Below are 12,468 nucleotides of genomic sequence, written 5' to 3' on the forward strand. Positions count from 1 at the left end.
CGGCTGATTTGTAATGAAATATCTACATAGGCGTACAGAGGCCCATTATCAGCAACCATCACTCCTGTGTTCCAATGGCATGTTGTGTTAGCTAATCCAAGTTTATCATTTTAAAAAGGCTAATTGATCATTAGAAAACCCTTTTGCAATTATGTTAGCACAGCTGAAAACTGTGGTGCTGATTAAAGAAGCAATAAAACTGACCTTCTTTAGACGAGTTGAGTATCTGGAGCATCAGCATTTGTGAGTTTGATTACAGGCTCAAAAAGGACGTTCTACTGAAACCCATCAGTTTATTCCTGTTCTGAGAAATTAAGGCTATTCCATGTGAGAAATTGCCAAGAAATGGAAGATCTACTCCCTTCACAGAACAGCGCAAACTGGCTCTAACCAGAATAGAAAGAGGGGTGGGAGGCCCCAGTGCACAACTGAGCAAGAGGACAAGTACATTAGAGTGTCTTGTTTGAGAAACAGATGCCTCACAAGTCCTCAACTGGCAGCTTCACTGGCAGACTCAACGTCAACAGCCCAAACCCTGGCATTGCTAGCACTAAGCCACTCTTACCAACTGAGCCACACGGGCCACATTTGATTTCATGTGGTTCAAACTGCCATCTTGGCTATTTCAGCTAATTGTTGTTCATTTTTCATTATTCTGTGGAATGTTCAGTGTTCTCTGAGGGACAATGTACACATTGAATGGTGCTGCACCACGTTGTTAGGAAGGTAATTGAAACTGAGAAGAGGGACTATTCGGTCCATTTAATTTCAATGTCTCATACCATGGGCATAGAGGATGGACAGAAACCACAGACAGAGAGAGATACTGGAGGGCTTGAATACTGCGTGTGTTCGACAGGCCAGTTAAATTATTGGCACATCGCTACCACGACTGCTTATGACATCTGTCATGCTATCATAAATTGTCAGCGCGGTTGTATGACCGCTTGGCATGCCATTGTAATGAGACATAAAAACCTCACACACAGTCTTACCGGTGTCTTCTTCTCCACCACCTGAGGAGGATAAAACGAGAGTCATTACTATCAAACCTAAAAAAACATACAACAACCCCCCCCCCCCCCCCCGGACTTAGATTCTCGACTTTCACTCTCACACACTCCACTATCAATCAAATGTCAATCAAATGTAATTATAAAGCCCTTATTACATCCGCAGATGTCACAAAGTGCTGCAACCAACATACAGTTAACACACAGACACACACCTGGAACAGTAGCACCGCTAGTGGCCGACGTGGCTTCCACCGTTGGTTTTGTGTCTGTGGCGGTGTCTGGTGACTGAGTCTCTGGAACAGAGGTCCCATTCTCCCCACCCCCTACCTGACTGATTGTGGTTGGAGCAGGGGGTGGCTGCGGTGTGGAGTTCACCCCTGTGGGGATTTTGGGGGCTTCAGTTGGGCCAGGGGGTGGTGGAGGGGGGACGGGTGCAGGGGTGGCACCACTGGGGCCTGCAGTCAATATGACACCATCCATGGTTGTGGTAGTTGTCATTGTTTTCGCGGCAACCTTCGGGGCTGTGGTTGTTTGAGGGGGAGTAGGGGGGGCGATGGTTGTTGTCAAGGGAACATTGGGGAGGGTGGTGGCGGGAGGGTCCTTGGATTTGGCAGTGGGGACTGGACCTCCTAGGGATGAAAGGTAAGGTGTGAGAGAGAAGAAAGACAGAGACAGGAGCGAGATATTCAGTTTATTTAGGCTATTTCTGTTGAGTCAATTTGCAGCTTCATGAGAGGTGCAGTAAACAATAGCGTTGAATATGTCAAATGGTGTCAGCGGTGGGATCCGGCTGTTCAGGTGATGATGTCATGTGGGTCCTTCTTACCTGTGGGGGTGGGAGGTGGTACCTGGGCCGAGATGGAGACCCTGAGGGCCACACTGAGCAACAGGAGCAGGACACACACACCCATACTGCCCTGGGAGAATCGGGGCACATGCCTTATTACCCTTTCACAGTGCAAACAGATGATTGGATTATTAATCCAGATGTGTTGTAGTTGTAACTGGAGGCTGATCCTGGGTAATTACTTTTACAGTATAATCCAACTAAATGTAGGTACTTACAATTTTTTTTGGGGGGGTGGGGGTATGGGGGGTGATATATATATTTTTACAAGTGAATATAAAACTTCTTAAATGCATTTATTATCATGATTTGAGTGGAACAAGGAGTTGACCTCTTACCTTAAGAAGCGAAGTTGGCATCAATCACTCATTCGCACAGTGTGGTCCTGGATCCAAACAGAAAGGAAGACACTGTTAGAACCACACACTGCTCTTGATAGTATCACTGATCTTTAATAAGCTTATGTATCGGCCTCATGGCCTTCGTCAGAGCTTTTGCGAGTTAAAAAAAAATGTGCACCCTTATGTAGACCTAGCCCCTCCCACATCCGTTCCACTTATGGAAATGGGTTGGAGGCAAAGGAAAGTACTACCAAATATAACAATATGCATTTCATAAATATTAGAATAAAGTGTGTAAATAAGACATATTAAACACACCTGTAAAACCACAATGAGGACATAGGCCTACCGAGCAAGTTATCATTAATCATTGGGTACATTGCACGAAAAAACTTGAGTGATCTTAAATGGGGGCATAATTCGTGTTCAAATTCACAACATAACATACATAGGCATTTCATCTTTAAGACCTTTAGGAAATAATGTCTAGAGGTTGAAAATCCCAAAACATTCTCTTTTACTCAGAGTATTATTAATATCACCTCGCCTGTCTGATGTCTTAACTTTCTCTCTGCCACAAAATCTAAAGAGGTAGAAATATCATGCTTCAGGTCATTAAAATGTACTGCGACTGGATAATCCCTGTCGTTTCTCCTGATTGAACTTTTATGTTCCCTGATTCTCTGTTTGAGAGAACGAGAGGTTTTACCTACACAGCACAGCCCACATGGACATGATATAATGTAAATAACATGGGTGGTGGAACACGTAATAATGTCATTTATTTGGAACCGTTTTCCTGTATGTGGGTGGCAGAAATATTCACACTTTATCATATTGTTGTACTGTGCGCATCCTCTGCCTTTTGAATTAGGGATGGTCAAGATCAAATATTTTTCCCAGAAGGATTGACTGATCCCAAACTTGCTAGGTGTGATTTATCCCCAAAATATCTGACCAAAACAATACTGAATGCACTACATATTCTACAGTTAGGTTATCAAACAATGCCTGCATAATTTATTTTATCTGCTTACTTAGCAGCAGCTTTTAAATAATGTGATTTATAGTTAGTTTAACACATACAAGCTCACAGAACGGGACCGCCGAGTGCTGAAGCACGTAAAAATCGTCTGTCCTGGTTTGCAACACTCACTACCGACTTCCGAACTGCCTCTGGAAGCAACATCAGCACAAGAACTGTTAGTCGGGAGCTTCATGAAATGGGTTTCCATGGCCGCGCAGCCGCACACATGCCTAAGATCACCCGTCGCAATGCTAAGCGTTAGCTGGAGTGGCGTAAAGCTCGCCGCCATTAGACTCTGGAGCAGTGGAAATGGGTTCTCTGGAGTGATAAATCACGCTTCACCATCTGGAAGTCCGACGGACGAATCTGGGTTTGGCAGATGTCAGGAGAATGCTACCTGCCCGAATGCATAGTGCCAACTGAGAAGTTTGGTGGAGGAGGAATAATGGTCTGGGGCTCTTTGTCATGGTTCGGGCTAGACCCCTTAGTTCCAGTGAAGGGAAATCTTAATGCTACAGCATACAATAACATTCTAGACAATTCTGTGCTTCCAACTTTGTGGCAACAGTTTGATGAAGCCCCTTCCCTGCTTCAGCATGACAATGCCCCCGTGCACAAAGTGAGGTACATACAGAAATAGTTTGTTGGGATAGGTGTGGAAGAAGTTGACTGGCCTGCAGAGCCCTGACCTCAATCCTATGGAACACCTTTGGGATGAATAGGGACGCCGACTGCGAGCCAGTCCTAATCGCCCAACATCAGTGCCCGACCTCACTAATGCTCGTGGCTGAATGGAAGCAAGTTCTCGCTGCTGTGTTCCAGCATCTAGTGGAAAGCCTTTTCCAGAAGAGTGGAGGCTGTTACAGCAGCAAAGGGGGGACCAACTCTATATTAATTTTGGAATGAGATGTTCGATGAGCAGCACATACTTATGCCATGTCGTGTATATATCGTAAATAGCCCATCAATAAATAAACACATTAAAAATAAGATTTTTTTTAGGCCATATCGCCCAAACCTACTATGACCCACGCGGGCATCGAACCCACACCCCCACTTTTGCCAGCTCCGTGCTCCAACCAACTGAGCCATCGGACGCACATAGAAGCCCACCAATCTGTGTGCTAAATCCCCGTCACTCTCTCCCTCTTGTTCTGGATGTGTCTCGTATCCAGGTGGTGCATCGTAACATGAATAATAAACGACCACATAGTGGGACATGGTGAAGGAAACGGAATCTGGGAAAAAAGCATGTTATGTATGCATTTCAGCTTGGGCCTAGCCCTATGTGCAAGATGGGACAAAGTTAACCTACTGTTGGAAATAAATCGAGAAGTTAGGGACTGCGAAGGACCCACGAGTTGGGATTGAGACAATTTTTTCAGATTTTGAATTTGGACATGGCAAAATTGCTTGTATTGTGTAATAGCTTTCTGCATTGACTGCAGTGGGGCTCACCTCAAACAACAATGAAGGGGATTCAGTTGAAATGTGTGTGTAGGGAAGGGCCTAGAGAGCGCCGGCATGGTGGGCTGACTGTCTGATGTTATCCCACCAGTCCACTGGGTGCGGTTTTACTGACTGAGCTGTGATAATCCCTGGCCTAATCCCATGGTTCTGACCCAGGAATAATCCAGCCCGTCTGGCTCTCTTTATTGCAATCTAGCCACACACACACGCACAGGGATGACTGCAGACAGACACACAAATCCTGGTTATCAGGAATTTGCTGCTAGAACCTCCGAATTGGGTGCAAAAAACAGCTACTGTGCCACGTCTATCTAGGAGGAAAGGCTGTGATTCTTACAGTTTAGACCAGTATTTCCCAGCCCTGGTCTTCAATCAGTTGGACACTTCCAAATGGGGACCTGTTGGCCTACTCATCCACTATCAAATGTATGATATTAAATGCCCACACTGGTAGAAATTCACTTTTTTGAGCTGAAAGACGACAGCCAGAGTTTACCCATTATGTTGTACATCGACGCAAGTCAATAAGTCATCATCAGTAAGACAAAGTATGATGTTTGGGCTTGAAGTGCCAAATCCAAATGTGTGACTTCGGATGTTACCATGAGTCTTAAATGTCTTTTCCTATGAGATGACGAGCACATTTATTTCAGCCTACGCTTTGTTTCAGGGTGGGTTTTATTTAAAATGGTACCAGCCACCAGCAAGGCAATGTTTATTAATCAGAAACACCTGCTGCAAATGTCTTCCTATTCGTGAGTCGTCTGAGCCAAACAGCTTTTCTCTGTAGCCTACACTTGGATTTCCACTAGATAAAAACAGCCACAAAGTCAAAATTGGCTATATCATACAAATTGAACAAAAATTAGCTTGTTGGTCTTAATTAAAAGGTTAGGGTAGGGCTAAGGCTAGCTGTGTGGTTAAGGTTAAGGTGACAGTAAGGTTTAAAATATGATTTTAAGAAGAGAACATTTATTAATAGTTGCCCTTACAAAAAATATGACCGTTTTGAAACTGCAGTAAATGTGCAGTAACTGCAGTCGACTGGCATTTTGGATGCAGTATTTGCAGCATACTGCAGTTATAGTGCACTCTGACTGCTATCTTTTTCGAATGGGTGGTTTTATGACTTTGCGGCACGCCTGGGCAGCAGGTAGCCTGGCAGTTAAGAGCGTTGGGCCAGTAACCAAAAGGTTGCTAGTTCGAATCCCTGAGACGACTAGGTGAATAATATGCCGATGTGCCCTTAACTTCTTATGGCTGCATCCTAAAGATTGATTCCATACATCGTTTGACATGTTTCTACGGACAGTAATGCAATTTTTTGACATTTCGTCTGCAACTAGGGAACGCGCTTCATGACTTTGGATTTGTTTACCAAACGTGCTAACAAAAGTAGCTCTTTGGACAAAAATGATGGACATTATCGAACACATCAAACATTTAATGTGGAACTGAGATTCCTGGGAGTGCATTCTGATGAAGATCATCAAAGGTAAGTGAATATGTATAATGCTATTTATGACTAATGTTGACTACCCAATATGGCGGATATCTTTTTGGCTGCTTTGTTGTCTGAAAGCTGTACTCAGATTATTGCATGTTTGCTTCCGTAAAGCTTTTAAAAAAATCTGACACAGCGGTTGCATTAAGGAGAAGTGTATCTATATTTTCATGTCTAACACTTGCATTTTCATCGCCATTTATAATGAGTATTTCTGTAAAATGATGGGGCTCTCTGCAATATCACCGGATGTTTTTGGAACTAGTGAACATAACGCGCCAATGTATACTGAGATTTTTTGATATAAATATGCACTTTATCGAACAAAACATATACAGTGGGGCAAAAAAGTATTTAGTCAGCCACCAATTGTGCAAGTTCTCCCACTTAAAAAGATGAGAGGCCTGTAATTTTCATCATAGGTACACTTTAACTATGACAGACAAAATGAGAAAAAAAATCCAGAAATCACATGGTATGATTTTTAATGAATTTATTTGCAAATTATGGTGGAAAATAAGTATTTGGTCCCCTACAAACAAGCAAGATTTCTGGCTCTCACAGACCTGTAACTTCTTCTTTAAGAGGCTCCTCTGTCCTCCACTCGTTACCTGAATTAATGGCACCTGTTTGAACTTGTTATCAGTATAAAAGACACCTGTCCACAACCTCAAACAGTCACACTCCAAACTCCACTATGGCCAAGACCAAAGAGCTGTCAAAGGACACCAGAAACAAAATTGTAGACCTGCACCAGGCTGGGAAGACTGAATCTGCAATAGGTAAGCAGCTTGGTTTGAAGAAATCAACTGTGGGAGCAATTATTAGGAAATGGAAGACATACAAGACCACTGATAATCTCCCTCGATCTGGTGCTCCATGCAAGATCTCACCCCGTGTAGTCAAAATTATCACAAGAACGGTGAGCAAAAATCCAAGAACCACACGGGGGGACCTAGTGAATGACCTGCAGAGAGCTGGGACCAAAGTAACAAAGCCTACCATCAGTAACAAACTACGCCGCCAAATCCTGCAGTGCCAGACGTGTCCCCCTGCTTAAGCCAGTACATGTCCAGGCCCGTCTGAAGTTTGCTAAAAAGCATTTGGATGATCCAGAAGAAGATTGGGAGAATGTCATATGGTCAGATTAAACCAAAATATAACTTTTTAGTAAAAACTCAACTCGTTGTGTTTGGAGGACAAAGAATGCTGAGTTGCATCCAAAGAACACCATATCTACTGTGAAGCATGGGGGTGGAAACATCATGCTTTGGGGCTGTTTTTCTGCAAAGGGACCAGGACGACTGATCCGTGTAAAGGAAAGAATGAATGGGGCCATGTATCGTGAGATTTTGAGTGAAAACCTCCCGGGCAACGAAGGAGTGGCTTCGTAAGAAGCATTTCAAGGTCCTGGAGTGGCCTAGCCAGTTTCCAGATCTCAACCCCAAAAGCATTTTACTGGTTGAAGTGTTTTTTTGATTTGCGATGATGACACCAACATTATATTAAGCAGGACATTCAAACGATCCTTACAATTATAATCCAAAGTAGTGTGAAATGCACTCATAAGCAACCTGGAAATGGAGGTTACTCCCTTGAGGTTTCCCCCATTCACATTCAAAATACATTGTGAAAAACTAAAATCTTTGCTCACCATTTTTGCTCCTGGCAGATATACTACATCCATAACTAGTGGTTTCCTCATTAGCAGATATACTACATCCATAACTATCGGTTTCCTCATTAGCAGTTATACCATGTGATTTTCTGGATTTTTTTTTTCTCATTTTGTCTGTCATGGTTGAAGTGTACCTATGATGAAAATTACAGGCCTCTCTCATCTGGTAGAACTTGCACAATTGGTGGCTGACTAAATACTTTTTTGCCCCACTGTATGTATTGTGTAACATGAAGTCCTATGAGTGTCATCTGATGAAGATCATCAAAGGTCAGTGATTAATTTTCTCTATTTGTGCTTTTTGTGACTCCTCTCTTTGGCTGGAAAAATGGCTGAGTTTTTCTGTGGCTTGGCCTAACATAATCGTTTGTGGTGCTTTCGCTGTAAAGCCTATTTGAAATCAGACACTTTGGTGGGATTAACAACAATATTACCTTTAAAAGGGTATAAAATACAGGTATGTTTGAGGAATTTTAATTATGAGATTTCTGTTGTTTGAATTTGGCGCTCTGCACTTTCACTGGCTGTTGTCATATCAATCCCGTTAACGGGATTGCAGCCCTAAGAAATTTTAAGGAAGGCACTTAACCCTAACCGTTCCTGTAAATTGCTCTGGATAAAAATGTCTGCTAAATGACTAAAATGTAAATGTAAATGTTTCACTTTTGCCATTTTCTATCCCGAAACGAGTACAGAGAATGAGGGTTCATCCCTGTGCTAAGTTTAGAAGAGGTGTTTCTAAATTGAAATAGTGGCCTTGTGCATTGCGAGTGTTTCACTTGACTTTGCTCTTAAAGCAGACTAATCACTGCAGAGCTGAATCCAGGATAGAACTAAAAGGAAAACAACCAACATACCGACAAAGAGGCCTACACACTAAACACACTTAATATAGTAGATTATGCATTTCATACTAACATTTTATTGAGCAAATTTCCTTCCTTCTTAAAATGGCGTTTTGCTTCATTTAAAAGTTGCCACAATAACTTAACGAGCAGAAACAAAGCATGGAAAGCAGACACATTTTTTTTTGAATAGCCTTTCATCTGCTTTTCTCCCTCCCTAGTAGACCATCTCCCTAGCTGATTCAGACTCCAGGAAAGTTGTAAAACAGCAAGAGCCCAGACCATTGCTTCCTTCCCCTGCAGTCTGTCTGCCTGCTAGTCCCCTAAACCCCTTGTTCATCCAAAACCAGCCTCTGACCCTTTAAACCTTCCTGTCGAATGCCCCAGCCTCCCCTCACCTGACCCACAGAACAACCATCCTCACAACCAATGATTCAGCTATGACACCACCATCCCCATTAAGATTAACGACTATAAATGAATGTTAGACCGATTGAAACAGCAGCATCCTCTTTAAATTTGGCATGGTTGCATCAGCTGTCTTGTATGAATCAGCCTTTGCACTTGAAATCGGCTTGCAACAGCCTAAATGACCTTTTTGGACACCATGCGATTGGGCGGAGTGTTTATGGTGGTGAGGTGAAGCCCTCCGATGTTAACCGGAGCTAGTAGCTCCGTAACTGATAGTAACTGACACAGTTCGTGAGTGTAGTGTACAAGTGTAGCCTACCAGTCTGATCTATAGGTCTGAGTGCATTAGTCTATGGGGACCCAGATAGATGTGTTTTGTCCACCTAAGCAGTCCCCAAACCCTTTCTCTGAGTGTGTGTGTGTGTGTGTGTCCACAGAGAGGTGTGGGTGCTGTGAGAGGCATGTCCCAGTGACTTAAGTGGAGAGAGGAAATTATTAATTCAAGAGGCACTAGTCAAGTGTTTCTACTTCATAGGCCTACCTAGGCTACACTCACTCAACACAACAACAAAGTGCTCTCTTTGCTCTCTTTTATAGTCAAGTAAGAGAACAAAACACCCTTTGGAGTGATGGCTCTTATAGGCCTATTTGTAGCAGAGACCGTAGAGAAAGCTACTGAACAATCTCTGGTTGAAGTAGCAGTAGAATGTGAGGGACTCGGAATCATGCACATCCATCCATATGAGAATATTCAGCCTCATCACTCAAAGCTTATAGTAAATATAGCCTAGCACCCCCCAAAAAATCTAAGTTTGACAACACAAACATCTTGTAACCCTAGTATGCCATGATACTCTGTACTATACCGCAAACGTACAATGTTCTCCTCTTGCTCAGTTTCCTGTTGCGAAAGCTTTGTTGACAGCTATACCCGATCAAGATATTCTGCTACCCCAGAGAACACAGACGGGGTCCAGTGGCTTCCTCTCAATGCTTCATTTCGGATCGCAATCTTCCAATATCTAATTCTTAGTTCCAAACAGGCAAATCCAATTGATTAAGGCCATGTCTATAACGTTCTAGCCAGCTCATGAGAACTAAAAACGTGTTTATCAATGTTAGTCCACCTGGTTCTGCTTGGCCCAGAACGTGCTTAACTTTTCCAAAAGTGCCCCATTTCTCACTTCCTATGTTTTGATATCTTGCTGCATTATCCTCCATTTTCATCACAGCAACCCCCTGAGATGAGCTGTCTCATCAAACGCCCTATTTCTAGGGAGATAAACAATTCAGGCAGAGATATGTTGTTCTTCTACTACAGGACTGACTAATAAGGTGTTCAACAGGGCTACTGTTTTATTGTTTTGACTCCGAACCACAAATCAGGGACGAACCACAAATGCGGTAATAGTAAGTATTGTGGCAAGGAAACAAAATACAAAAGAGGATTTCTCTTCTTTAGGATAACAGTCCTAATATCGTAAACAAACATCATTATGTTATCATCGAGTCACATTTATTTATTTTCCAAGCACACAATATTTTACGTACATCAGGTTAACGGACCGACGAGTTAAGTCTACATCGTGTTTTCATTATTTGCCTTGGGGGAAAATAAAAGGGATACTGGGATCATCCCGGCCCTAACATGACTGGAACGAATTGCAAAAATTGCTGAAGTTGGAGACTTTTATCTCCCTCACCAACTTTAAACATCTGCTATCTGAGCAGCTAACCGATCGCTGCAGCTGTACATAGTCCATCGGTAAATAGCCCACCCAATTTACCTACCTCATCCCCATACTGTTTTTATTTATTTACTTTTCTGCTCTTTTGCACACCAGTATCTCTACCTGCACATGACCATCTGATCATTTATCACTCCAGTATTAATCTGCTAAATTGTAATTATTCGCCTACCTCCTCATGCCTTTTGCACACAATGTATATAGACTCTTTTTTTCTACTGTGTTATTGACTTGTTTATTGTTTACTCCATGTGTAACTCTGTGTTGTTGTCTGTTCACACTGCTATGCTTTATCTTGGCCAGGTCGCAGTTGTAAATGAGAACTTGTTCTCAACTAGCCTACCTGGTTAAATAAAGGTGAAATAAAATAAAACATAAGTGTAGACTTAGACGACATCGGAGGAAATGTTTTATCACTAGCCTAACCTTCATGTCACTGCATTAATAGCCACACAGGGCTCTGCATGCGACCATTATACTCACGTATGCACCCAAATATTTTGCTGTGTGACCTGGGTTCTCTTTTTTTTAAGTTCAGAAGGGCGCGGGCCCAAACGTCATAATGTTCATGTGCCTCCTTATAAACAGCAACAGTGGTGCATACATACACAACCTATTCAGAACAGCGAATCCGGTGCAAACGCTGCATTCTATCTGATCGCCAAGATATTCCAAAAACATCATGCATGTTAGTCACTGGTGTTGACTGTTGCCTCATGAACAATACACTCCTGTCCAACACAAGGCTCAATCTTACAGGGAAAATGTCTTCCAAACCTGAACTCAAATCTGCAAAAGTCTTGCTGGATTTAGGCTTCTTGAGATCAGGACGCTACAGGATAACGATGCCAATGTGCATTAGGCCTAACCGTATAAGCAAAGACCCAAAAAGCACACAAGATCCTGTCCAAGTGTGACAGTGGTTCAGTTCATTATAAAAGATACATTCCTCACACACCTTTGCATGTTGTTTAGCCTATTGTAATTGTGTGTGATGGATATTTTATAATCCGTTACATTTTGGGTTTATAATTCCCTGTGCCACATAGGCCTATATAAAACAGTGGTGGCGTTAATGTTCATATTTAAAAGCATGAAGTGTGACAGAATAGGTTAACCACTGCACTTACGCTGCGTTTTTTTGCGCAAAACAGTGAGTTTTCTACCTGACCCCTTAGCTGTGGCTGGTGGTTTATCAAGCCTCTGATCCTTTTCTTTCGCACCAACTGTGCCTAGGCTAATACGTATTATAAAACAACAACAACACAGAGTGACACTTAGCATAAACAAATGTACAGTCAATAACACACTAGAAAAAGTATATATACAGTGTGTGCAAATGAAGTAAGATTAGGGAGGTAAGGCAATAAATAGGCTGTAGTGGCGAAATAATTACAATTTAGCATTAACACTGGAGTGATAGATGTGCAGAAGATGAATGTGCAAGTAGAGATACTGGGGTTCAGAGGAAAGATAATAATAAATAAAAAAAATAACATGGGGATGAGGTAGTTGGATGGGCTATTTACAGATGGGCAATGTACAGGTGCAATGATCTGTAAGCTGCTCTTATAGCTGATG

The 12,468-nt window shown here is 42.4% G+C and overlaps 1 protein-coding gene across 6 annotated transcripts in view; it reads right to left on the bottom strand.

Moving 5' to 3' along the window:
* Positions 1–12,468, bottom strand: part of LOC139413793 (receptor-type tyrosine-protein phosphatase alpha-like) — a 51,123-nt gene that overhangs the window by 16,609 nt on the left and 22,046 nt on the right. For 4 of the 6 annotated variants that reach the window (XM_071161556.1, XM_071161557.1, XM_071161551.1 and 1 more), the window contains exons 2-5: positions 2,202–2,248; positions 1,843–1,933; positions 1,229–1,645; positions 996–1,016 (exon numbers count right to left, since the gene is read on the bottom strand). In XM_071161556.1, coding sequence (XP_071017657.1) covers positions 996–1,016; positions 1,229–1,645; positions 1,843–1,933; positions 2,202–2,222 — 550 coding nt within the window. In that variant the 5' untranslated portion in view covers positions 2,223–2,248. Of the gene's footprint in view, positions 1–995; positions 1,017–1,228; positions 1,646–1,842; positions 1,934–2,201; positions 2,249–12,468 lie in introns of those variants that run through there. The other 2 variants (XM_071161553.1, XM_071161554.1) reach the window with 1 other exon arrangement.

This window comes from Oncorhynchus clarkii, chromosome 7, assembly GCF_045791955.1.
Source record: "Oncorhynchus clarkii lewisi isolate Uvic-CL-2024 chromosome 7, UVic_Ocla_1.0, whole genome shotgun sequence".
Lineage (NCBI taxonomy): Eukaryota > Metazoa > Chordata > Actinopteri > Salmoniformes > Salmonidae > Oncorhynchus > Oncorhynchus clarkii.